Consider the following 27,564-nt stretch of genomic DNA (forward strand, 5'->3'; position numbering starts at 1 on the left):
ATCTCCGATAAACCGAAGAATTTTAGGATATATCCCCAATAAAGTGAAGAAATATCTGTATTTATTTTTTTAATCATATTTTATAGATATTTCTTCACTTTATTGAGGATATCTTAAAATTCTTCACTTTATAAACCTATTATATTTTACAGATATATCCTAAAATTCTTCGCTTTATTGGAGATATATCACAAATATCGTAGACCAGCGAGCGGCTTTTTAACTACCTAGAGTATTTTTTTTTGTTTTTATAAACCTATTATAACTTGTGGTGTATAGGTGAAGACAAAATTATAAAAAAATAATAATGATAATAAGCGAAGAAAAAGAAAAAAAAAAAACAAGAAAATAAAAAAAATGCAAAAAAAAAAACAGAAAAAATGCAAAAAAAAAAAAAAAATCTTTTTTGTTTTTTTAGTTTTTTTTTTGTCTTGAAATGACCATTTTAGCCCTCAAAAATCAGACTTAACGGTCCAAATTGGACGGAATAGTAGAAATTGGACACGGATGATGAAATTTGAGAGTACAGGGACTAACATGATTAAATTGAAACTAGAGGGACTAACATGATGACGACCCCTAACCTCAGGGGGGTAAACTGAAATTAGTCCAAAAAAAAAAATTCAGTTTCGATTCAATTTTGTTTTGTTGATTGATGAGCACAAGAACCCTAGATGCATTCCCGGCGTGCGCATAGGCTAGAGTAGATGGTGACCGGATGGAATTTAAATTTCTTGTATATTTTTGTGTTCTTGTGAAATCGAAATTGTGCTAGCATATCTGTGTGTTTTGTATTAATGTTTTGATATGCATGTTTGAGATATACCTTTGTGTTTTGTATCTGTGATTATTGGTATAACAATGCATACAGAAAAACTCCCAAAATTTTAGGCATTGTTAAAAATTTGACAGATACAAAGAGCTTAGTTTCTTACAAGGACTGTTAATCCGGATAGAAAACAAGTTTTCAAGCTCGTTTTGGTTTGTGTTTCTGTAAGTTTGAGTGAACATATTGCACAAAGCATTCTTCATTAATTCTTGCAGAAAGCTTCAAGTTAACAAACCTGAAAATTGTATCTTGTGTTTTAAAATCATGCATATAATTTTGCTTCCAAAGAAGTAGTACTGTATGATTTTAGAATGCAGATAGCAATATGCATATATGTTCTTTTCAAATATGGATACTTAGAATTCAAATTTCTGTCTAAAGATGTGATTTGTGTTCTTTGGATAACTTGAATTGAATAAATGTGGCATGTTTATATGGAAACTCCAGAATATTGTGTCTTCTGCTCAAAAGTGTTGCATAATATTAATTTTGGTTAAAGGGCTATTGAATGATATGTGACATTGCTTGTGTTTTTTGTTTTCTGTTTGGATTGTTTTTGGTTATGATATTGCTTGAAGCTACAGAAAACATAAAACTTAAATTTTTAAGAACTTTACAGATGGAAAACTCACAAAACTTTATTTTGTTTTGCTCTTTAGGAATCCCTACTGTGACCTTGAACACCATTCAGCTCCTAACTGGTTATAACTACAAGAAGTGGAGAAACCAAGTAGATTTTTACCTAGCTATGAACCAGAACATGGACCTTTGCTTAACCGAGGATGAACCTGAGATGCTTACTAGTGAGAGCACTGATGAAGAGAAGAAATATTATAAGGAGTGGCATAAAGCTAATAAGATGGCAAAGAATTATGTTATCAGGACTACCATGTCAGACACAGTTAGAGGTAGCATAGAGGAACCTGATCTAGCCATGGATTTTTTGTATGCCATTCATGACATGTATAGGGAAAGTGACAAAGCTGAGGCAGCTAGGTTGGCAAAGGAGTTTAACGATCTTAAGTACACTGGAACAGGAAAAGTAAGAGAGCATATCATGAAGCTTATTGAGATTAATGCTCAGCTAAGGAACCTCAACATGGGGGTCACTGATGATTATGTAGTGCATACTGCACTGCATTCCTTGCCTAATAGTTTCAGCCAACTCAGGACCAGCTACAATGCTCAGAAGGAAAAGTGGAGCCTTAAGGAGCTGATTGCCATTTGTGTAGATGAGGAGGACAGGATTAGAAAGGAAAGGGAGCCGAACACCTCAGTGAACCTTGTTGAAAAACCTAAGAAGAAATACCAGAACCAGTCTAAACTCAGGCCTACCAAAACTATCACCAAAGGGTCTACCTCGGGAGCAGCTAAAGCCAACAAACCATTTAGGTTCAAGTGCTATTTCTGTAAGAAGATAGGGCACATGAAGAAAGACTGCACAGGCTTTAAGAATTGGTTGATCAAAAAGGGTAATTTTTCTAACTCACTGTTCTCTTTAGAAATTAATTTAGTTAATGTTGAACCAACAACTTGGTGGATTGATTCAGGAAGCCCCTTACATATTACTAATTCTCTGCAGGGATTCATAAGGAAGAGAGTCCCAAGAAGTGATGAAGTGAACCTGTGTGTAGGCAATGGCATGAGAGTGGCAGTCAAAGCTATAGGAACCTTAAAATTAGATCTTGGTTTAGGAAAGTTGTTAGTTTTGGATAATGTTTATTATGTACCTTCCATGAGAAGGAATTTAGTTTCAGTTTCTCTTTTGGTTAAATCCGGATGTAGACTTTTTATTGACAATAATGGAATTATTATTTCTAAAGATTCAGTTCAAATTGGTTCTGGTGTTATATTGAATGATTACCTACAGTTAAATTGTTCACACAGTCAACAAGAAATTTCTCTTGTTGAAAATAATAACACATCGAGTAACACCTTAACTGGTGTTAAAAGAACTAAATGCAATGAAAAGTCTGCATATTTGTGGCATAGAAGACTTGGCCATATATCAAAAGAGAGATTGAAAATTTTGGTTAAAAACAATATCTTAAATGAACTCGACTTTTCTGATTTACAAGATTGTGTTGAATGTTTTAAGGGAAAAATAACTAACTTAAGAAAAAAGACTGCATACAGAAGTCAAGCACTTTTAGAGCTCATACACACTGACATTTGTGGTCCATTTAGAACTCAAACAATCTGTGGAAATGTGTATTTCATAACCTTCATCGATGACTTCTCTAGATATTGTTATGTTTATCTACTTTCAGAAAAATCTCAAGCACTTAAGGCCTTTCAAATATTTAAGGCTGAAGTAGAAAAACAACTAGAGAAGAAAATCAAAACTGTTAGATCAGATAGAGGTGGTGAATTTTATGGAAAATACACAGAGAGTGGACAACAAAAGGGTCCTTTTGCCTTGTTTCTACAGGAACAAGGCATTAAAGATCAATATACCACACCATATAATCCTCAGCAAAATGGTGTGGCTGAGAGAAAGAATAAGACACTTTTGAATATGGTCAGGAGCATGATGTGCACAACAGGACTACCTAGGTTTTTATGGGGTGAGGCTTTAAGGACTGCAAACTATGTTTGCAATAGAACACCTAGTAAAGCTATAGAGAAAACTGCTTTTGAATTATGGTGTGGCAGAAAGCCTAGCCTTCACCATTGTCATGTATGGGGATGCCCTGCAGAAGCTAGAATCTATAATCCAAACATTAACAAGCTTGATCCTAAAACCGTAAGCTGCTATTTTATAGGATATCCTGAAAAATCTAAAGGGTATAGGCTTTATGCAGCTCATCACTCACCAAGAATTTTTGAAACACATCAAGTCAAATTCTTGGACGAGAAAATTCACAATACAAGTCTTGAGGATTTATCTTCAGAATTTGAAGAAATTGTGGATAATGAGCATACTGAAAGTATATTGCCTATAATTCATGATACACAAGCAGCCATTAGTGCTCCAGAAACTCAAAATGCACAAGATCAACTTGTTGATCAAGAAATGCATTTTGCAGATGATCAAGCTAACACTGCACCCTTACCTGATCAACCACAGCCTGTAGAACCTCAAGATCAGCCTGCAGAACCACAACAAAACCAAAATCCCCAATTAAGAAGGTCTAATAGAGCAAGGAAACCAACTTATGGGGGGGAAGATTCTGACTACATTGTTTATTTGCAAGAACATGAAGTTGAACTTGATCTTGCAGATGACAATGATCCAGTTACTTTCAATCAAGCTATTGAAAGCAGTCAATCAAGTGAGTGGAAACAAGCTATGGAAGCTGAGATTGAGTCCATGAACCACAATGCAGTTTGGGATTTAGTGAAACCTGACCCCAAACAAAAGGCTATAGGCTGCAAGTGGGTATTTAAAACCAAGAGAGATGCAAATGGGAATATTGAGAGACATAAAGCTAGGTTAGTTGCCAAGGGTTTCACACAGAAAGAGGGTATTGATTTTACTGAAACATTTTCCCCAGTTTCAACCAAAGATTCCTTTAGGATCATTATGGCACTTGTAGCTCAGTTTGATATGGAACTACACCAGATGGATGTCAAGACAGCCTTCTTGAATGGAGAACTCGATGAGGTTATTTACATGAAGCAGCCTGAAGGGTTTATAGAACCAGGTACAGAAGACTTAGTCTGCAAATTAAGGAAATCCATTTATGGTTTAAAACAGGCCTCTAGACAGTGGTATAAAAAGTTTGACTCTGTGATTTCCTCTTTTGGATTCACTGAGAATTTAGTTGATGAGTGTGTTTATCTCAAAACATCTGGAAACCAATTTATATTTCTAGTACTTTATGTTGATGACATTTTGTTGGCCAGTAGCAATTTAAAGCTACTTAAAGAAACCAAAGCTTTTCTGTCAAAGAATTTTGACATGAAAGATTTAGGAGAGGCATCATATGTACTAGGAATAGAAATTAAGAGAGATAGAGCACAGGGGCTGCTAGGTTTATCCCAGCAAAACTATATTGTCAAAATACTGAAAAGATTTGGCATGGAGACTTGTGCATCAGGGGAGGTTCCAATGTCTAAAGGGGATAAGCTCACTAAGAAACGAAGTCCAAAGAATGAAGTAGAAAATGTGGATATGGAGTCCAAGCCTTATGCAAGGCTTGTTGGCAGCCTAATGTATGCTCAGGTCTGCACTAGACCTGATTTATCCTTTGCAGTTGGTATTCTTTCCAAGTTTCAGTCTAATCCAGGTCATGAACACTGGGTAGCTGGAAAGAAAGTACTTAGGTACTTGCAGAGGACCAAAAACCACATGCTTGTGTATAGACAAGTTGAAAAATTGAAGCTTGAAGGATACACAGACTCAGACTTTGCAGGAAATTATCCTGATTCCAAGAAATCGACTTGTGGATATGTTTTTATGCTTGCAGGAGGGGCTGTTGCTTGGAAAACCATGAAACAAACCTTAGTGACAACTTCCACAATGCAGGCAGAGTTTATTGCAGTGTATGAAGGAATGTGTGAAGGGCTATGGATTAGAAACTTTTTGATGCAAACTAGAATTCTAAGTCATATAGTTTCTGATGCTCTTGTAATTTATTGTGACAATGAGGCAGCTGTATTCTTCAGTAAAAACAGTAAAAGATCAAATAACTCAAAGCATATTGATCTCAAGTATTACAGTGTGAGAGAGAGAGTCAAGCATGGTGAAATTTTAATATTGAGTATAAGCACAGACTCTCAGCTTGCAGATCCCTTCACTAAGGCATTGTCAGTTGCAGCCTTCAAGAAGCATATTGAGAACATTGGTGTTTTGCCTAATTTAGAATCTTGAGTTCAGTGGGAGCCTAATTTAGTTAAGAGCAAATTTTATAAGTTTTGTAATTTTCTGAGTTCTTGTAATTTTGATAGTTGTGATTTTCAGTTTAATCATCATCACAACCTTATGTATTATTGAATTTTTTGATTATCAATAAAGTTCTCGAGGTATTTCATTCATTTTGTGTTACTGCAGTTTTTATTTTCTGTAACATTTTATTTTGTGTTCTTGATTTACCTAAATATCAGATGGTCTTGTAACTTCAGTGAACATGTTCATTCAGTTTAAGTACAAGCATTTAGGCCATCAGTGTTTTCGGTTTTGCTTGAGTTTCATTTTGAAACATTCAGTTGGACCATTTAGGTATATGATCTTCTGGTAATACACGATGTTCATATACTGCATCATTTTGTTTTTAATAGCATATGTGGAATGCAGGGGCTTATGTTAGTGGTCTGGAAGTGCTGCATTTTGTTAAAGTGTATGTTTTTCCTTGCTCTGCATAAGCTACTGTGTTTTGACCATGTTGAATGGATTTTGAGACTTTTCCTTATTCTGGTGCACACTTCAGTTGGTTGTAAACGAGTTGATGTTATTCAGTTTTGGTTGTCCTAGATAACCAGTGATAGTCCAAGTGGGAGATTGTTAGATCAAAATTGGACTCATCACAAGTTATCCTAGAGTGACTAGGAAACCATCAAATACATTAAAACGTATACAACATGGATTTGGAAAAGAATCAACCTAGATATCTAATGTGATAGTGTATTTATCATTGGATTAGGAATCCATTATTTGGACTACAAGAAAGTCCTAAACTGTGATGCATTAGGATTCTTAGATACAAGACTTGATCCTTAAGGAAAACCTTTATGGGAGGATTCTTAGGACTAGTACTCGTATAAATAAGAGGTTAGGGTCCCTGTTATCACCCCCGTCTACAAGCATTGTGTTCTGCCCATTCAGAAGCTACAGTTGGTGAATAGCAGAAGACTTCAACCTCATCTTCATCCTTGTTTTTGCAGCTACAGCAATGGCTTCTACTTATGACGTCAATGGTATGTTTAAAGTTAATGATGAACATGTAATTGTGTGAGCCTGTTTGTAATCTGGTTTTACACTTTTATGTCTACAATCGGTAGAGAGAAAGATGTCCGATGAGATGGAAACAAAAGAAAGAAAAAACTAATACGACGCTCCATAGAATGTAAAATTCTCTACAATACTTAGCCGACATAACATGAAAAAATCGACGGGGTTGATAGTGTGATTATACTTCTTCTGTCGAAAATTTATGAACTTTGAGTCGAGTCAATCAGGTAGTCGTGTTAAAGAACTATGGTCTAACCAAACACGTGTATGAAATCTCATATTAGCACCAAATTGAGCTCTTTCTAGAACCAGTTCGTTTGTTACTAACTTACTAATGATGACAGTTCCTAGACACGGAAGGAAATTAGAAGAGAAAAAACTAAAAACAACTTATAATAACAATTTAAAAGAACTAGAATGAGCCTAAACTTTCTGTATACTCCACACTGAAGTGTATGTAAAATTTACAAGTGTGTGTTAAATTTACAAGTGTGACAAGACCCAAGTGGTTTTCTGATGTAGCTATTGTCTAGGTAGGAGATTGTACATGGTCCTGTATTGGACTGTTGCCTGCAGCAAAATCAACCTCGGATTGTACATTCTCTCCTGGCAGAGCACATTCCTCGTCTTTATTGTCCAGCTTGTTCATCACGCTATTAGAAAAAAACCAAAAGAGAGAAAATTTGGTCTTCTTGACACATAATGGGTACAAACACCTGGTATATATTTCATTACCTGAGTCTCAATGTCCAGACTTTGAACAGAAAATAGGTATCTCCTATAAGAATTCAAGAGTTCTTACATAGTTATTCGAAAATAATATGATCGAAGTCTCAATGAATAATGACACCAGAAAAAATAAAATGCCAAGTGTTTGAAAGTCTTAAACTGAAAACATATGGAAGATATGGATGAAGCAAACATCGCGTCAACATGAAACATGCAAAGGAACCAAACCTAAATGATCGGAAAATTAATTCCAGCGTTTTGTAACTGTCTTGTGGTGCACCAGATAGACAGGCCTTTTCAGCGTATTAGTGAGGATCTTAGTTTTAACCAATAATGAACATCGAGTATATAAGTTAGATACCAGAAAATGTTACCTCTCGACCAACTTCAGGTACGAACCTCTTCATTCACTATAAGGCCTGACCAGGAACATCTAACAGCTTTTTAACTAACTGTGATTAACTGAAAGCAAACAAAGGACTAATCTAAATGTGCAGTCATAAATTTCCAACATGCACCTGTCTCTAATTCTCTTAAGAAAGGTCAAATGAGGGGCTTTTAATAGGAGGCTGAGAGTTTGTTTTTAAACTCTAAAGAACTTTCAGGCAATATTGCTAAGCATTCCTCCCACTTATCATGTATAATTTCAATTCCTTCATGCATTATAGCCTTCATATATAGGTGATCTCCTAGTGATAAATCTTTTTTATCTACATCAATTATGTGTAAACAATAATCCTGAAGTACCTTGAAACAAATCTAAACATCATATGATCCTTTGCATCATCCATATGAAACAGAACGCACAACATATTCATCCACACAAGAGAAAGTGATATATACATTAGCACTCTTAAAGAGTAAATGCCCTGATTTTAGGATTATTCATTTAACAGAATCTAGTGAAACCTGATAATATCCTAGCTGGTAACAACAGAGTAAATCTGATAAGCAAGGGAAAACATGAACAGAGAGCACAACTAGAAAGTCTAGAATACAAAGGATGCTACTAACCACTGTCATTATATTCAGCCGGTATGATATTGTGCAGATTCCAACAGTTCAATTTAAGAGAAGAAATTGTGAGAGCGAGTTTGCTAACTAATCCCTATGAAGCATCCCATTTGAATTTTTGCCCATGTTGGCTGGATTGTTCAGAAGAACGGCTTTGTCTCAACCAAAGCAGGCAACATGATATAATATGTACCTGATTTTCGAATGACTCATTAGAACCAAAGTTTTGAGAAGCAGTTTTAAGTGTTAAAGAAAATAATGAAGCCAAATACCACTGCATAAGGAAAATACCTTTATCTGACCCACTGGTGGTCCTCTTCAACATGCTTGAAGTTCCTTGTATGCCAGTGTAGCAGCAAGTTTCTGAACTTTATGAATGTTCTCAGTTGTGAAGGAATGTTCAACTTTATTTTTATACCAAAATGGCAGACAAAAAGACAACACAATAACAGCTAAAAAACTTTTAAAGGATATCTTGGCTTCATAGATGGGATGGTTAAGCATCAGTAGATTATTGTTGTTCACAACAGCTCTTACAAGCATTTCTTTGGCTTCCTCATGTTTCTTTTTCAGTATATTGCATATCTGCAAGGGAGAGAAAGAGAGACCATTGTACCACATGATTGCTTACTGTATTACAGTACTATATACTGGGTTAATGACCCCTGCATAAATATTCAGAATGATACCATACAAAACTGCAGATAGTTAAAAGGTGGAAAGAGCATATCTATAGATCGATGCTTCTATTTTCTCCCTGTATCATTACTTACAAGTCATAGATTTGATCAACATGCCTTTAAAACACATAACTCAACTATAACATCAAATTTGGTTGACTAGTCTGTAACTATAGATTTGATCAATGTATTCAAATAAGAGTTGTACCTGTACGGAATTCTTCTGTTTCTCAGTATGATCTCTATCATCAGCTCTATTTCCCTTTATCAATTCTCCTATCCTACCTAGGTCTATGAATTTCTCTATTAATTCCATTACCTTATCCTTACCAATGAGGTTCCAACATTTGATTCTATTTTCTTTTTTCTTTTTCTTTTTTTTAAATACCATTTGATTCTTAATTGACCTAGGATTTGTCCCTGGGCATCTACATCATCCTATATATATTATGTATATATTAGAAATGTGATGTCTTTCTAGAACTTAGCAGCAAGAATATAAAGATTTAAGCTTCCCTTTCCCATTAGGTTAAGAAGATAGTTATGCCATGCAATCCTAATTTCTTCTATAAGTTAAGTGAAGTTATCGTCGAGTGTTTGAATCCTTCGTTTATATTGCACAAGCAAGACAGCGCACTAGATGTTATAGTTTACTCACATCTTCAAGCTCCTTGGTATATGCTTCAGCCTTTTCAACATTTTCACCAGTCTCCATTGCTGAAGTAAATTCAAGTTCCATCACATTCACCATTCTACCAACTCTAGAGCTTGGGCTCTTAGTCTTGATCTCCAAATGGTTCTCACGAATGCAAACCTATCCAAAACATAAAGAAGATTGTATCAAATAGTTTATCCAATAGGCTTCCACTTATTTTACTTGTATACATTTAGCAGTTAATATGAAACATTGATTCGACAAAGTTTTTTAAGATTGAACCTGTTCAACAGTTCCTTTTGAAGGTTCTGTGAAATTTCTGCATGTGTTTTGGGATAAATAATGTGATAAGTCAGCAAATCACCGCTACATAAGTAGTAATATATCTTTCTACAGCTAAAGTAATTTGCCAATATATGAACTAGTAGAAGACAACCTGGTTTCTCTTGGCGACAGAGAGAGGCGTTTTAGAGGCTTCAAGGATGCTAAACCTGGATTTAATCCCTGCAAAATTAGCTTCGTATAAGAAATTTGGAAAAAGCAATAAAAAAAATTCATAAAGCTTTTGGACAGAATAGGCTGAAGCTCCGATTTGAAATGTTATGGTCATAATATCTGAAGACAATACCCTAAATTAAACATATGGGTTTGAAGTATATATGACCTCAAATGCTTTTCGTTTCAGGGAAAGGTTTTGTGGCATTTTTTCACTGCCATCAACAATCTGCCTAGTTTTCAATTCCACATTGCAATGCAGATCCTTGTTTTGCTCTGAACTCCTCTGGGTTTTAACTTCTTTTTGAGGTGGAGCATTCAAAAAAGGTTTATTGCCACCAATATTCCTATATATACATATCAATAAAATTCAAAATGACAATCAGAACATTTCTAGAGAGTAACTGAAAAAGAGAAACAATGATAAAAGCATCATACTTGGATATTTTCCAGGTTGAGATGTCGGTTTTCTTCTGTGCAGGTTTGTCAGGACCATGTTTATTCCCTTCAGCAGTAATGATCTTTGATTTCCTTATTGGCTCCACGCTTGGGAGCATGATCTTAGGTTTGACACTTTGACTACTATGTTTTCTTGTCTTATCAGTTGAGCTGGAAGAACTCACTTGAACCCTGCAAGAAAGTAAAACATGGCCAGAAATCTTATATCAATAATCAGATGTTTCCCTTGAAGGTTCTGTGGACAATTATGTTGCAGTACACATAATAAAAAAAATTGTCTTGTGCCCGAATAAGATGAGCACAGTCACATCTTTGAATGATAACATCATTGAAAAGCCCCGTTTTCAATAATAAAGTTTAAGAATAAGTATAAAAGATATGGCAGTATCATATCCATCTCAAAGAAACTATGGTTCAATAATATTGAATGAACACAAAAGCAGGTGAAAAAGAAAAGAAAATCTGTCTTTAAATAAATTGTCAAACTGTAATAGGTGACTCAGTTTCAACTAGGAAATAATTAAATCATAAAAAGTGCTCATACATCATATTGAAAACCTTGCATTTAAAGAACTATGGAAGCTCAACTTCAAACAGTAACAGCAAATTGTAAGATGGAAGAGGATCATATTGAGAGGCCTTACCTGAGATCTTTAGGATTTTTTCTCTGCTCACTTCCTACTACAGGTTCCCTTTCTGTTACTTGTTTGTAACACAGCTGTGGATCCCCAACTAGTTTGGTCTCTTTTGGTACACCGTCAGATTCAGAGCCCTCCCTGTTGATGATCACAAGGACATAGAAAGCATTAACAATGAATTCATTCTAGTTTCAAATAGTTAAAATGACACTCCCTTTCTGTGTAACTCACATATCATAGAATGTCAAAGTTTAGAAATTCCACAATATTTTTCTTGTAAAGATTATGGGAATACTGTGCCTCAAGCTCATTAGATATACTATTTTTTTCTTCCTTAACATTCTTTACCTTCCAGGTATTACAGGTCTGACTTTTGTTTCTTTATCAACTAACACCGGGGTAGTGAGCAATTTGGTTCCATATTGTGCAGCATTAGCATTGACACCCACCCTGTCAAAGGTAATTGGAACAGTTTATAACTTAAATGTCAACTATTGCAATTGTTATGGGAGAGCATAACTCACCCTTTCTCAAGTGCAGGGCTTATATACATGGAACCAACTTTGTTGTTTCCAGACGAGAGAGATTTTCCTCCTATTAATGGCGGTTGATACAACTGAGGTCCAGTGTTTTCCAATCCCCTAGAAATCTTTGAGCAGAGTTCTCCAGCCCTGCTTTCCTTTCTCAGCGTAACTTTATCAACTGTAGATTCACTGCATCAACCAAAGTGGGAAAAATATAATATATGCTTTGATGCTGAAACTCATATATGATGTTCAATTAAAAGTTATCTACACAGTTCATGAACATACTTGCTGAATGCAATATCGAATTTGTTCATCACAAGTACTTAAAGAAACACACATAGTTCTACATGCATTAATTCATAAGTGAAATGATCCATGCAACCATTACATGGATATGAAAGACTAAGAATTCAATTTTATTTTTAGTTATCATACTTCAAATCAAAGTAATTGGCTTCAACAACAGAATCAAAAATAAAAATGGTGGCAACTGGTAAAGGTTCACAGATTTCTCTAACCTGGCCTGTGTAGACAATGGAAGCTTTAAACTTGAGTTTTGGGTTCCCTTGATACTGTTGATGTTGTGCGGTGTCTTCCTGGAGACCACTGAAGCCAAAGTCTCTCCATTATCTAAATCACCTTTAGCTGGTTCATCATTTTCTGTCAAAGTATCACTGTCTGACATGCTCCTATCACCATAACTGCTCCCCAATCTACCAATATCTAATGGAGATGAATTTTTAAAAGGAAAGTCTTCATGATTAGGACCATCTTCTATCATCATTTTGTCATTAACAGCTTCTTTTCCACTTGAAATGATATTTACTTTTTTGATCTGAGGACAGCCACCATTCTTTCCGTCTACACTAGCATCCCCATTCAAATCAACTCCTCCTACAAGTTCAGCAGGCAGATCATGTATTGTCTGTTCAGCATATGGTTCTATGGGCATTGTCTCCTCAGGTAAGTGGCTTTGTTGATTTGACCCTTCTATGCTTTTAGACATTATATTTTCTTGACATCTTGGACCAGAAGGCAATTCAAAATTTCCAGAGGTCTCAGACTTTGAGGCAAGTTCATTCATAGAATTAGTATTCCCCGGATCAACTAACAAAGTATTAATCTTTGATGTGGTGTACTAATCCCTTCAGCTAGGTCGACTTTAGAGCCTCCACACCCAGCTCCATCATAGACAACCTCTTTGCTGCTATCTTGGTTCTTTTTAGAACTCTTTTCTCGTTTCAACAAAGTTGAATCGAGATCAAAACTATCCAACCTACTTACAAGATGAAATAGTTCAGGTAACTTGTTGTAACACAGTATATTACATTTAACTTAAAATAACTATAAGTATATCCAAAGCTTACTCATTGAAATCAAAGGAGAATTTAAATGTGTCTTGTTTCCCTTGACGGCTTCCTCCGGAGGGTTCTTCTTCGGATCTTTCCTTGGTTTTTGCAGCTTTTTTGGGAGGGCTTGATAAATCAAGGTCTGACATGTCAACTTCCTTGGTTTTTGCATCTTTTTTTTTGGGGGGGGGGGGGGGGGGGGATTGAGAAGTCGAAATCAGACATGTCCATTTTGAAAGATGATATCTTGTCGAAGTCACCATCTAGATTGAAATCCATATCCCTGAATAGGAAGCTCATAAGTATTGTCTGGAATTTGCACTGAGCCACTCGCACATGTAGCACAGAAATATGAAAAAATTGCAAAAAGTATGTTTGAATCCCAAATTTGTATCCCCATTTCAAAACAGACTTTCAAGGAATAAACCAAATACACCAAATATGAAAAACTACACAATAGAAGAGATGAAAGTAACTGTCACATAAAAATTATAACAATTAAATGAAAAAAAGATGGTTCTATAGTTTTTGTTAAAGATAAGAATTTGTAGCACTTACAGCTTATCAAAGTCAAACACTTTCTTCTTGCTTTTGGCCCCTGTATCAAGGCTGAAATCCATCCCGTCATCTTTCATTACTGACATGGATTTCCAGGAGCTGAGGAAATCGTCACCAATTTCCTCATCTGCTATTAAGAGGAATCGCAGAATTAGATTTTGCTATTAATTTCAAATGAAAAATTCAAGGCTGGTAAAGGTAAGGGAAACCAAGAGAGTACCTAGAAATGAGCTTTTTTTCTTTTGATCGGCAGAGGAAGATTTCACCTTGGATGGTTCTGCCATATTCACAGACTTGTAGATATTACTAACCTCTGCATATAGACAATAACTTGTCATTCTGGATCAGAAAAGAAAAAGGAACTTTCAATTCTTGTTTACATTACAAGTTTTCATGCTATTTATTAATCCAACTAAGCTTCAATTGTAGGATGAGAAATAGAATAGGAACCTCTCTGTTCAATATACCAGAAAAAAGAAAAAAAATTACACACACACACAAAGCTGTAACCATTTCTTGAGAATGATTCATTTAACTATGAGGAAAAAGTGACTGAAATTTTTTTTTTATCCTAGAGTCGGGACTCAGCAGTCATATCTGTAACAAATGATGACATTGACAAGCTTAAAAATAAATTACATGATGAAACATAACAGATAACCTAATCAGAAACGTGAAGTTAAAACCAAGAATTGAAAATAGAACCCCAGGGTTCATCATCAAACTAGTGTAAAAATTGTCGACTGCTACACAGTTTTTCATTATATGAGAAAAAGAAGCCTTTTTATAGGACCTTCTTATCTAGCAAAGAATAATTGAGAGCAAAATTCGAATCAATGACAATCAAACCAGGCAACCCCAAACTCTAAACAGAATCATCTTTTTTCATTTCAAAAGACAACAGCACATTATAAAATAGAAAGCACAAAATCTGAAGGCTCAGGAAGTAATTTTGAAATCAAACTAATCCGGCCAGCAAGAACAGTAACGATTTCACGCTAACATTAAACTCGAACCATAATATCTACGAATCGGAGCTAAACAACCAAGCAATTGTGCAATCAACAAGAAGGAGGAATCAATTACATTATACTAGCTACTTTTATGCAAAATTACAAGGACCTAAGAAAATTTTGGAGGAAAATAATCGTAACCGATCGAGAAATGCAAAAAGCGAAGGGCGACTGGCCGGATTAGAAATCGAACTGATTTTCTCGACTGCGGAATCCAAAACCCTAAGCATTATGAAACGATTAGTACCGAGAAGACTTACAGATTTCGAAGCCGGCTACGAGAGAGATTGCAGAAGATGGAGAGCAGAGACTAGAGAGAGAGAGAGAAGGGGGCTCGCCTTTCGCTGTAAACGAACTCAGTGTGCGCTGCGTTTTGACTATTTATACTGGAGGAGTGGAGGGATATAGATTAGCGCGCTCTTTCTAAAGCTAATCAAATACATTTGGGCTTGAGGTAATGGGTCACTCTATTTGGGGCCAAAATTGGAAACCCGGCCTGCATTAGTGCGGGTGTGGTTGCGCGACTTTCCCCCCCCCCCCCCCCCCCCCCCTCCCCTTCTCGCGCCAATTCTAGAATCTAGACAAACCAATCAATTTTGAAAGAGAAAATGATGAGGATAGCACAAACGAAGAGGAAAACAACAGAAAGAGGAGGAGGAGACAAAGATGCCTCCGGTTTAGGCCGAAACCCATGCAAAATTGCCCATAATAAACATTGAAATTTGCCACCAACTCTCAACTCGACATAGAGGAAAACCAGAGCAAAGAATATTCTATAGATTGAAAAAGCAATATTGGAAAGCTCAAGTTCAAACTTTGAGCTCCTCCCTGTGTTACCTAAAATTGGTGAATATATAAACTAAGGTGAAGATTCTTGTTCAAGCACATATGATAAATACGTGCTTATTGTAATGAAGAGATTCCCGCAGCAATATGCTCATATCAAAATCTCAACTAGTTCAGCTCAAACTCGGTAGTCAGTTAATTTCTTAACAACTGCTATTCCTCACTCTAAGATAAGAACTATACATATTTTGATAGGGATTTGGAACCCAGAACAACTATACATATTTACCAAAAAAGAAAGCTATGTATGAGGCGTGTGTATGTTGAAAGTTGTAAGTTTCCTGTCAAAAATAAAGAATTGGATTGTAACTCGTGAAGGAAGACTTAAATTTTTTTACAAAGAATAAACATCAGCATTACCAACCGGGTGATGGCTCTAAACTTGTGAAGGAAGTACATGTGCTCATGTCCACTCCGCCTCCCGAATAGTGAATACGCTTGATAATTTCAGATATGAATTGTCATCACTCATCAGCGGTGTCTTGTAATGAACCAAAAACAGTACAACACGACTTAAAGGCTGGAGTTCTTTTTTATTTTATTTTTGAAAAATTAAAGGCTGGACTTATTACCAAAACAACAACAAAAATAAAGCAGATACAGAAAAACAAAACAAAAGACGGATTCACCACACCCAAACCAACTCCAAGCCCGAGCCCAAAACCGCACCCAGATCTGAAAACCCTAGCCCAAAGCCTTGCTGAAACAACCTCCCTGGCTCCCTTCAAGCCCTTTCCCAGTGACATGCAGAAAAATAGTAAAATTAAAATAAAGGCATAAGGAGAAAACAAAGTGACTTAAACTTGGCACTTATTCCTCTTACAATTTCCACACAAAGTGACAAAACAAACATGTCATCTATGGTCTCCGTCTACTCCCAAAAGTCTTTAGCAAGTTCGAAACTCTCAGAACAAATCTTGTTCATGTTTGCTAACAATGGGAGAGAAAGATACAGTGTGTGTAACTGGTGCTGGAGGCTTTGTGGCATCTTGGGTCGTCAAGCTGCTTCTCTCTCAGGGATACAAAGTTCATGGCACTGCTAGAGACCCAGGTAATTATTTTCCTTCTTCTATCTCAATTTCTGATGTACTACATATGATTGCACATTTGCACTTGATTCCCATTCAAAACTTCAGGTGATGAGAAGAATGCCCATTTGAAGAAATTGGAAAACGCTTCTGAGAATTTGCAACTGTTCAAGGCAGACTTGTTCGACTTTGAAGGTCTTTGTGCTGCCATTTCTGGGTGTTCTGGTGTTTTCCATGTTGCCTGCCCTGTTCCATCGGGCGAAGTTTCTAACTCTGATGAGGCAAGATTTTGATCATTTCGAGTAATCATTGTTTCACCTCGTTGTTTTCACTTCATAGACTTGAACCAAATTATTTCAATCTATTTCTCTAGATGCATTGATGCAGTTTGAACTTTTGCATGATCGAATTAAATGAAAACATAACATGATAACTAAGTAGTGTTGGACATGTCTATTTGATGTCTATATGCATGTCTTCTCGTAATTGAATAGTGAGCACATATAAATTGCCCTCAGTTTATTGGCTCATACTATAGACAAGACTTTTACTCTATCGATCATGGGTATCCTAAATGATTTGGCTGTTTTAGTAGAGAAAATTAGCTTTAAACCCAATTTTACACTGATTTATTAGGTTAAACTCTGTTTGGACCCAAAATAAACATTTTGGCCTGACAAGGCGTGTCTTGGAGAAATTGAGGCGTGTCTTGGAGAAATTGAGCCAATGTCAGTGGCTCAAGCTATATATTGTCGACAAGCTCGAAATATATATTTAGAGGCTAAATAAAGCCTACTATGGAAGTATGACAAGTCAACTTTAGCATATTTTCCTACTTCGGCTAGGAAAAAACCGAGCTAGACAAGGAAGGAGGGGTGGCAGACTAACCAAATGAAATCGAAATGTGCTGAAACTTTCCAGATCCATTCTAGACAGCCCAAGGATCATTTCTTATGAAGAGTGCCAGAGATGTTTTTGAGTGGAAGGCCTTCAAACAATCAGTCCAATCTTTTGCAGAAGCAAAACTGGAAAACTGGACCTGTAAGAGGTCCAGCAGCGTTTTCGGCCCAACCACTATACCAAAAATTCTGAAATTTTGCCAGGGTGATCTACACTCATAATGGAACATTTTTTATGAAGAGGTCATAGTGAAATTCGGAATGCTTGTTGGAGAAATAATTGAAGGAATAAAGGGGCAGAAACTGACCTAAAACCAGCTCAATATTCACATGTTCATGTTTCCTACCCACATGAAGAAAGCTAGATGCTTTTCTTCTTTTCCTTGGATATATTTTTCAAGACAATCTCTTTAATAGATCATCATCACTTCCATGTTGTTGCACCTTCATGCCTTGCTTTCATTTCATCATTTCTCTATCTTTTCCATATTTTACAAATCACTTTCATATTCCACTTTCATTATTTTTCTTCCACTCATCATTTCACTCTTCTTTTTCTTCCCTATATAAACACATTCTCTTCTCATTCTAAATCACACATTCACATTCAACAACAACATCTCTAAGATGATCTAAGTTCTCTCTAGAGCAAACCTCTCTAAGAGCAACTCCTCTCCCTCTCCTTCTCTTTCTCTTAGCGGTGATCTCACTCCTAGTCCTAGTCTTCTCAGAAGCCGACTTTCAGTGCCACCAAACCCTCTGTCAACGTGCTTCGGTCCTAGTCTCCTCGGGAGCCGACGGTAGTGCCGCGACCACAACGGTTACGGAACCAGCCAAGCAAGGGTAACGCCCTAGCAACCCAGCCAAGCTAAAGTCACGCTTTAGCAAGATCTCAACATTTCCCGGTGATGTCGCTCTGCTCGATCTACAACATTGAGTATCGATTGTGTTAACAAGAAGAAGCTCAGCAAAAGTCCTCGCCACGAGGCACAAAGAATCTCACGACGAGGTTGGTGCTCTCCTCGTCCACAATTGCTTGAAAGAAGTCAGGTCAAGGGACACCCCCGACGACCGCACCCGAACGGTGTTGGCACGCCCGCGCAAGAAAAGAGACTGTTGACCAGCTGCAGCAAAATTGGAGCCAAACAAACTCAATCACTTTTTCTTTTCAATCTACACCCAATCCACATCGTGAAATATTCCTTACTGAGTAGATTGTTCAATTAATGCAATCTTCATCCACTTTTGTGTTCCCATTGTACCCTTTAGTAGTTTGTAGAAAGTCATATGGAAAGAGTTAATCATATGGCTTAATTCATGCATGCTTTGATTTCAAATTTTTTTTTCAAAACCATGATTTCAAACTATAGAGGTACTAGTTCATGTTCCTTAAGACCAGAAGAAAGAAGTAAGAAAAAATTTCAAATTATTGTTGTGAACTTGTGTATCACCTATGCATTCGTGATCATATTCTCTTTCTAATTTTTGGCTTTCAAAAGTGTGGTATCTACTAATAAGGTATGTTATTCATTAGATTTAGCTTTTTCAAATCTTTTCTTTTTTCATCATTCTGCCCTGAATCTTGTGGTAAAGTATCTTGTTCTAAGTTTGAACTTTTCATTTTGTATATTGTCATATTAATTTGATGGTTGTTCATTCCCAATTGTTACCTAATAGATAGGTGTATGCATACAGGGATAAGTTAGAGATTCAACCTAAGAAATATGGTCAAATTGCAATGATATTGTTTGGCTCCAATTTTGTTGCAGCTGGTCAACAGTCTCTTTTCTGCGCGGGCGTGCCAGCACCGTTCGGGTGCGGTCGTCGGGGGTGTCCCTTGACCTGACTTCTTTCAAGCGATTGTAGACGAGGAGAGCATCAACCTCGTCGTGGGATTCTTTATGCCTCATGGCGAGGACTTTTGCTGAGCTTCTTGAAAATCACAATCGATACTCGATGTTGTAGATCGAGCAGAGCAAGAACCACTGGGAAGTAGAGAGAACTTGCTAAAGCGTGACTTTAGCTTGGCTGGTTTGCAAAGGCGTTACCCTTGCTTGGCTGGTTCCGTAACCGTTGTGGTCGTGGTACTACAATCGACTCCCGAGGAGACTAGGACCGAAGTACGTTGACAGAGCGTTTGGTGGCACTGAAAGTCGGCTTCTGAGAAGACTGGGACTAGGAGTGTGATCACCGGTAAGAGAAAGAGAAGGAGAGGAGTTGCTCTTAGAGAGGTTGCTCTAGAGAGAACTTAGATCATCTTAGAGATGTTTTGATGAATGAATTGGTTTGTTTGATACTTGTTGTAGCCTCTATATATAAGCTACCAAGCAACACTATTTGGCGTTAAACAACTCATAATGGGTTAGGTTTTAGCACTTAAACATTAATGGAATGTTAGGTTTGAATACTTAAACACTTAATGGAATTTGTTAGGTTTAAGTCATTTTCTGCTCCCTTATCCTTCAATTTTTATCTTCACTAAGAACTCAGATTCAACCTTCGATTTCTTCATATGAAATGATCCACCATGAATGTAGATTATTGTGGTAAAATTTCAGAATTTATTTCCATGTGGTTGGGCCGGAAATGCTGCTGGACCTCTTACAGGTCTAGTTTTCCAGTTTTGCTTCTGCAGAAAATTGGATTGATTGTTTGAAGGCCTTCCACTCAAAACTAGCTCTGGCACTTTTCATAAGAAATGATCCTTGGGCTGTCTATAATGGATCTGCACAGTTTCAGCTCATTTAGAGTTTATTTGGTCACGCGGCCGCTCCTTCTGTTTAGCTCGGTTTCTCCTAGCCGAAGTAGGAAAATGTGCTATAGTTGACTTTTCATGCTTTCATAGTAGGACTTTATTTAGCCTCTAAATATATATTTCGAACTTGTCGACAATATATAGCTTGAGCCACTTACATTGGCTCAATTTCTCCAATACGTGTCTTGTCAGGCCAAAATGCTCATTTTGGGCCCAAACAGATATATAGAATACCTAAGAAAGAGGTTGATGTGAAAAATGAATCATAGGCTGATATGAAAATTCCTATAAGTGAGGTTAGTTAAATATACGCGTCTAATCTTTAGGTTGTAATTAGGAAAAAAGAAATTCTATTAGCTAGGTTAAAAACTTAAGCCTCTACCTTTAAGTCAAGTTGCAAGTAAATGCATGGATGAAAAACATAAATCTAGAGTTGTGTTGCAAAACACAACAAATAAGAACAACTAATACTAATTAGTTGAGTTTCAGAACACAAAATCTATCTTTAAAATAGAAAGTTTAAATTGCCAAAAAGTAAATTCTAAATTCATTTTATAAAACATTTGAATTAAAAAATGTGCAAAAAAAAACTCCATAATTCTAGCCATAATGATGAGTAGAAGGAAAATTGCTGGAAAATGGGACTAAAAAAAAAAATCTAGCTACAATTAAGGTATTTAAAATCTACAATTAAGGTATTTAAAGATGACGTTAATCTTGTTAGTTGACTTTTATTTATCAGATTTAAATAGTGGCAATATGTGTAATTTTCAAAAAAAAGAAAGGCAATATTTTATCCTAGTTGACATAATTGAGTGTAGATTGAAAAAAAAAAATTGATGGGTTTTTTCCACTAAATTTTATAGGAATTGGGTCTATAATGAATTTCCCCGTTTTAGTATCCATCACTCGAAGTCTCGAACCCCTGAATTTACAAAGCCAAAATCTAGACTAAGTATTGGTCATTACACTATCTAAATTTTAAAATTAATTCCAACAACTTAGTTAAATTTCTATGCAGAGAGAATTTATCGAACCTGTTGTAAGGGGCAGACGGAACGTACTAGATGCATGTATCAAGGCAAAAGTAAAGAGGGTCGTGGTGCTGTTATCTGCTGGTGCTGTTATATACAACCCAAAATGGCCCAAGGATAAACCCATGGATGAAGAATGTTGGTCTGACCCAGAGTATTGCAAGAAAGCTAAGGTATCATAACAATGCCTTGAATTTCAGGAACATACATGCTAGCTTGTTCTCCAGAAGTGAATGTTATTTCTCATTCGCATTATTTTGATCTTTATTTCCATTTTTCAATTGGTTCAACTCCTGTGTGGTATAATGAACACTACAGACCCAGTTTAGCAACTATTGTCTTGCCAAGACAATGGCAGAAACTGAAGCTTTGGAGTATGCAAAGAAAAGTGAATTGAGAATCATTACTGTTTGTCCATCCTTTGTTTTTGGTCCAATGCTGCAATCAACATTAAATGCCAGTAACTCATTGCTCATAACTCTTCTAAAAGGTTATTCCTCGCGTTTTATCCTGCTTTTCTTTCTTTCTTCCAATGCCTATTGTCTCTGAAGAGAAATGACTCTAATAGTGCGTGGATGCACATTATGTTGAAATGCACTAGGATTATTGAATAATTACCTAGTGTCCTTATTTTACTTCCTTTTTATTAATTTATTTCTGTTTCAATTTCAAATGATTAGATGGACTGGCCGGAATCTGTTGAGAACCGTACTCGTCCTGTTGTTGATGTGCGTGATGTAGCTGAAGCTCTACTTCTGGCGTATGAAGAGCCAGAAGCAGAAGGCAGATACATTTGTACGTCTTACGTGATAAAGGGACTTTGGTGGAGATGTTGAAGGGCCTGTATCCAAATTATAACTACCCTAAAAGGTAACCAATTGGTGGTATTAAAAAAGTATTTCTATAATCAATCACTTTGTCATTCCTCTTGTCTTTTTTGTTAGATTATAATGATTAGTTAGTTCTTTGCATATATATGACAGAATCATTGGAGCAGTTGAAGACGTGAAGATGAGTTCAGAGAAATTGCAGAAACTTGGTTGGAAGTATAGGCCATTAGAGGAGACTATTGTTGATGCTGTCAACAACTATATGAAGAAAGTGGTATCCTCTGCAAATAAAGACTAGCTAGTCAACTGGTTAGTTTTGCTAGAAATTGAAAATGTTCCCACAAACAGTTTCTCAGCTTGAACCTTTAATTTAATAACTAGAAAGATTTGCCCGCGCTTTGCTGCGGGATTTCATTTGTTTACATTGTATTCCATAATATTTTATAGGGCTAAATACTAGTTAGTACCCTGTGGTTTAGGTCTAAAATCAATTCAGTCCCTAGACTTCTAATTTCATCAAAAACACCCCTGCACTTTCAATTTTGATCTAATAGGTCCAATTCATTAATATTATGTTATGGATTCAAGTTATAGTTGGATTATTTGTTGAAAAACTATTTATTTTTAATAGTAGGACTCACTCCTAAATTGACTATGCAGACCACCTCGACAACACATCATAAAACATAGGCCATATATGAGCTACATTAACAAGTTAAATAACTCAATTGTCGGAAAACTAACAAATTGGACTTATTAGATTAAAATTGAAAGTGCAGGGGTGTTTTTGACGAAATTAGAAGTTCAGGGACTGAATTGATTTTGGACCTAAACCACAGGGTAGTAATTTGTATTTAGCCCTATTTTATATAAAGGGTTTGGTTTGTACAAAATGTAAATGTTCTGATTACAATGAATAAATTGGTGTGAAACTTGGTGTATCAGAAGTCTTTGACGGCTGCTATGCCTTGGATGCATTATCAAATGCTGCAAAAGATAGTGTTTATTAGAGGATTTCAGTAATAAAAAGTAGTGTTAAGAAACCAAGTAATGAATTTGGAAAGATATTGTTTTACATTCAAAGACTTTTTTTTTTTTTTAATACAGTTACCACCTGCTTTCAAGTTCTCATAAGACTTGCTCTGGCTAAAACAGTACCATCTCTTTTAATTTCTTTAATTCAGTTAAATATAAATCTCTATCTTATTACATGTTAAGCAGTTGAGTAAGACACATAAGCCATAAACTAAATCCAGATGTAGACCTTCTCACTGCATCTATGATCCGTGGCGTATTCTATGAATCAATAGCAAATCATCCCCTAAATACAATTATTGTTAAAACAATCAAAGGCTTATATTCTGATAAACAAATCAAAGTTAGTATGAAACATTAATTAGCAATATGGCCCAAAGCAGTGTGTTCACAATTCACCAAGAATGTGCACATTATCGATACAAATACTCAAAAGCTACCCACAAACAAATGAACTCCCTAAACAATTCGAAAGCAAAATTAAACTTAAAAACAAACCCATCCAAAACAAAACCAAAAAACAACAAAACAAAAAATAAAAATAACAAAATAATAAAAAAATAAAATAAAAAAATAAAAAACAAAAACAAAACATCAAACCATAACCACCAGAGCCCAATATACGCAGTGAACTTTCATTGAATTCAAACAAATATAAAACCAATGCTCATTTCAGATAGCAGATAACATAAGAAAATATACTCACTTCTTTTCCATCTCTTTGAATCAACTTGATCCAATTCATCTCCACGCAAAAAAAATACTATTACATTTAGTCCCTCCAAACAATCTTTCCACTCGCTTCGTCCTACTCGAAGATGCCATCACTGCAGTGATACATATAATATAATCAAATTTTTTACAGCATTATATTCAATAACAAATCAACAGCACCAAAAAAACAGAAGCCTTTCTATTTTAAGGTCAGATCTGAAAAACCTAAAGAAAACAATAATGAAATTCACACACAAACCATAAAGGTAAATCCAGAGATATAATTAAATTAACAACAAAAATAAATAGAAAGTAACTGAACCTTGACTCAAGGGTTAATCAACTGAAGTTCGACTAACTTAGGAGGAGCTCTTTTGTTGGGCCTACACAGTAAAGCAAATAGAAGTGTCAAAGAATTTACGTTATGACCAAACTAATAAAGTAAGCATCTTCGTTGTTTATGCCATAGCTGGCGTCTGCTATTATATTAAAGTGCAAACAATTTTTGTTGTGCATTTATATCTAAGCAGCTTCTTTTACCTTGTTTTCAATTATTCTAACTAATCAATCCCATGTACAATTGATCTAGGACTACTAAAGGCATAAGAATCTTTGTCAGTGTCATTATTGGCTCGACTTCAAAATATATAGATAAATATAGACAACCAACCTGAGAAAGATAATTGGAATGTCAGCAGCAGCAGCAGCTTCACAATTGACAACACCTCAAATGCAACCTAATCTGCATACAATAAATTCAATTCATAAAATGAAAACAGAAAAAATTATAACTCAATATGAAAAATAGTTGAGTGTATGTATGTATGTATATATATATATATAGGAAAATTCTACAAAATGTTAACGTATGACATGCATACAATTGCCTTAAAAGTGGTAATTTGAGTCCTCAAAATAGTAATATTAGTCCTCAAAGTTGTAATAATATTCTGAGAGGACAAAATGATTGAACAATGGAATAGGACAAATCACATTAGTTAACAAATTAGGACATGTTACTTGAAGAAAGTAAACACCATTGTCCACAAAATCAGATTTCAATTTGAATGCAAGCCAACTTAGATTCCTAACATGAATAGTAGAAATAATATCAAATATTGATCAAATTAATGATGTATATGGTAGTTAACAAATGAAGTATGACATATTTTGTTAATACTAAAGCAGGTCTCGTTCAGGTTTTTCATTCAACCAACTAAATGAAAGCAATAAGATATAAAGGGTACAGCTCTACTTTACTTGGTTCCTAGGATGTCAAACTACAAATTAGATTAAGTCTTTAGTTTATAAGAAGTATGTTTGATTAAAAATTAAAGGGAGCTAATCATATACTAAACGCCAGAATATGGGACAATTTGAAATGAATGCGACAGAAAACAGATTTTATAGCAAGTCAAACTCAACTTGTCTGTGTTAGCTATGCCCTTGTTTTTTGGTAGAGATACCAGATTGTTATTTTTCAACGTGTTAGAAAAAGAAACAGATTTTTTATGATTAGGAACAAACTTAGTGACAACAGAAATAAATCAATCATCTATTGGTAATAAAGTACAGTTGAAAACAAATTCGTTGATTGAATTAAGAAAAAAGCTTACCAAGCCTTGATTCCTATTGATTGTGGTGGATAAGCATGAAATTGCTAAACAGTGGATACCGATATCAGTGGAGGCTTCTCGAATGAGTAAAGCACTATAAACCACAAAACAACACCCAAACACATGGAAATCAAAATCAATACCCCATAGAAACCAAGATCAATCAAAACTTAAGCACAACAAAAACCACCAATTCAAAACCACAAAACCATACACATCAATAAAACACCATCTCCGATCACAGACCTCTTCCCTACTTATTTTGATTCCAAGAACCCAAGACCTCCTATTACAAGACTTCCTATCATCTTCGTCTATCTGGTCTTTCTTTCATTTTTTCAGTTTATTGTAGAAAACTAATTTCTTAAAGATTGTGTCTTATAATAATAACAATGAGCAAAGCAAACTAAAAGCTTATTCTATGAAATCAGATAAAGCTTAGTCTTATTCTAAGATTACTTTCTAAATTTGTTGTAATAACAATTGTCTGTTATAATAAAAATCAGTCAATGAAGAGGGGAGGGGGAGGAGACACCAGAAGAAGAAGATGATCGAAGAGAACAAAAATACCAATTGTTAAGATTAGAGTTAGAAGTATTATCTCTTGCTCATATAGATTAGAGAATTAATGATTGAATGAAAACGAAAGGTTACCCCAAGTTTTGATTGAGATTGATCGCGATGGATAATTCTGGAATCCTCAAAACAGTAGACGCTAATATTGGTGGAGGCTTCAGGAATTGAGAAAACACCACTTTTATACTTGTTAAACCGACCTCTCTCACAGTCTCTCCATCTCTCCGGATCCTTCTTGATAACTGACAAAAATGGTTACAGGACCGCAGAAGGACGAAATGGATATATATCCATCTCAGTGGTAAAACTGCAAATAACTTTCAATCGAGGGCAAATGAGACAATTCACTATGAACAGTGTAACAGTGCAACCCAGCTTTAGATGTATGTATAATGTGATCCATTGGGTTTTGTACTCATTTATGCATGTAGTCTCGTTATCGGTGTGATGTACACTTGAACCTACGAATATGAACTTATGAAGTCGAAGAGCTAACCTTCTCAAAAATAGGAGCTGAATTGAAATGAACGTTACAAGGAGAATTCGCTAACGCCCATTTGGTAAGAGTGTGAGCCACACCATTACTTTTTCAGAAGAGATGAGTGCAAGAGCATCCAGGTAGCTGAACATATATGGCGGTCAACAACGTCCTTGTAAACAAAATATAATAGCAGCGCGTGGGATGGAGTTAACAAAGACACTGCCTGAGCTAGCTCAAGGGAGTTGGTCTTGAACTTGACCAGATCAGTCCTGTCGATCACAAACCTGCACGCTACCAAAGCCGCTAAAGCTTTTACATGATTAAGTGATTATACTTGCGTAACACTGCAAGCTAAACTCGTAATAAAAAGCCCAGACCAATCTCTAAAAACCACACCTAGCCTGTCTCTAGTAGCAGAAATCAAGTCAAAGACACCATCCATACAAACACTATATACCATCTTGAAGGTGGTTTTCTCCACTTGTGACGTACCAGAGCGGGTTTGGGAGGAGAGGTCCTAGCCTTCAAAGAGTCAGACCAGGACATGGTAAGCGGTTGGCACTTCCTAAGAATTCCTATCATTCCATAATTGGTGGTTTCTAGATTTCCAGAGAAACCAGAGTGCAGCAAGGAGCTTATATATCAAACTGGGAGCTTCCAAGCTGAGCCATACACAAGCGTAACCACGTACTCCTTTAAAACTTGACAGTTGACAGAAGGGAGAGAGATAAGTGAGCAGTAAGAGGTTCAATTACGTACGGTCCTAGTAATAGGAGAATCACGGAACAGATGCTCAATGGTTTCCGGATCTACGTACTCCACACAAAACGTAATATATCGTTAGGAACACATCGACTTGCTTTAGTAAATGTTTGGTTCTGGTAAGCAGAAAATTTAGAGATACTTTGCAA

The 27,564-nt window shown here is 35.9% G+C and overlaps 1 protein-coding gene, 1 long non-coding RNA gene and 1 pseudogene across 7 annotated transcripts; 1 reads left to right on the top strand and 2 right to left on the bottom strand.

Annotated features, from left to right (window-relative positions):
- Nucleotides 1–8,270: 8,270 nt before the first annotated feature.
- Nucleotides 8,271–15,190, bottom strand: LOC133745913 (uncharacterized protein At4g18490-like). The gene is given in 17 exon segments (XM_062174074.1): nucleotides 8,271–8,658; nucleotides 8,757–9,050; nucleotides 9,804–9,959; nucleotides 10,083–10,119; nucleotides 10,237–10,304; nucleotides 10,465–10,642; nucleotides 10,734–10,925; nucleotides 11,399–11,530; nucleotides 11,741–11,842; nucleotides 11,917–12,105; nucleotides 12,438–13,053; nucleotides 13,056–13,198; nucleotides 13,287–13,417; nucleotides 13,494–13,551; nucleotides 13,827–13,953; nucleotides 14,047–14,139; nucleotides 15,100–15,190. Coding segments are annotated over 15 exon segments (2,460 nt in total). The 5' UTR covers nucleotides 14,111–14,139; nucleotides 15,100–15,190; the 3' UTR covers nucleotides 8,271–8,658; nucleotides 8,757–8,783.
- A 1,322-nt stretch (nucleotides 15,191–16,512) lies between these two features.
- On the top strand, nucleotides 16,513–22,538 carry LOC133746492 (cinnamoyl-CoA reductase 1-like; annotated as a pseudogene).
- Nucleotides 22,539–23,075: 537 nt separating this feature from the next.
- LOC133746493 (uncharacterized) lies at nucleotides 23,076–26,417 on the bottom strand. 6 transcript variants are annotated; one of them, XR_009864190.1, is made up of 6 exons: nucleotides 26,251–26,417; nucleotides 25,597–25,690; nucleotides 24,651–24,722; nucleotides 24,303–24,363; nucleotides 23,973–24,093; nucleotides 23,076–23,218 (listed from the first exon to the last, which is right to left on the bottom strand). It is a non-coding gene; the product is annotated as an uncharacterized LOC133746493 (long non-coding RNA). The 6 variants fall into 6 exon arrangements; XR_009864195.1 differs by lacking the exon at nucleotides 26,251–26,417 and adding an exon at nucleotides 26,167–26,191; XR_009864193.1 differs by lacking the exon at nucleotides 26,251–26,417 and adding an exon at nucleotides 25,843–26,157.
- Nucleotides 26,418–27,564: the final 1,147 nt, after the last annotated feature.

This window comes from Rosa rugosa, chromosome 4 (assembly GCF_958449725.1).
Source record: "Rosa rugosa chromosome 4, drRosRugo1.1, whole genome shotgun sequence".
NCBI lineage: Eukaryota > Viridiplantae > Streptophyta > Magnoliopsida > Rosales > Rosaceae > Rosa > Rosa rugosa.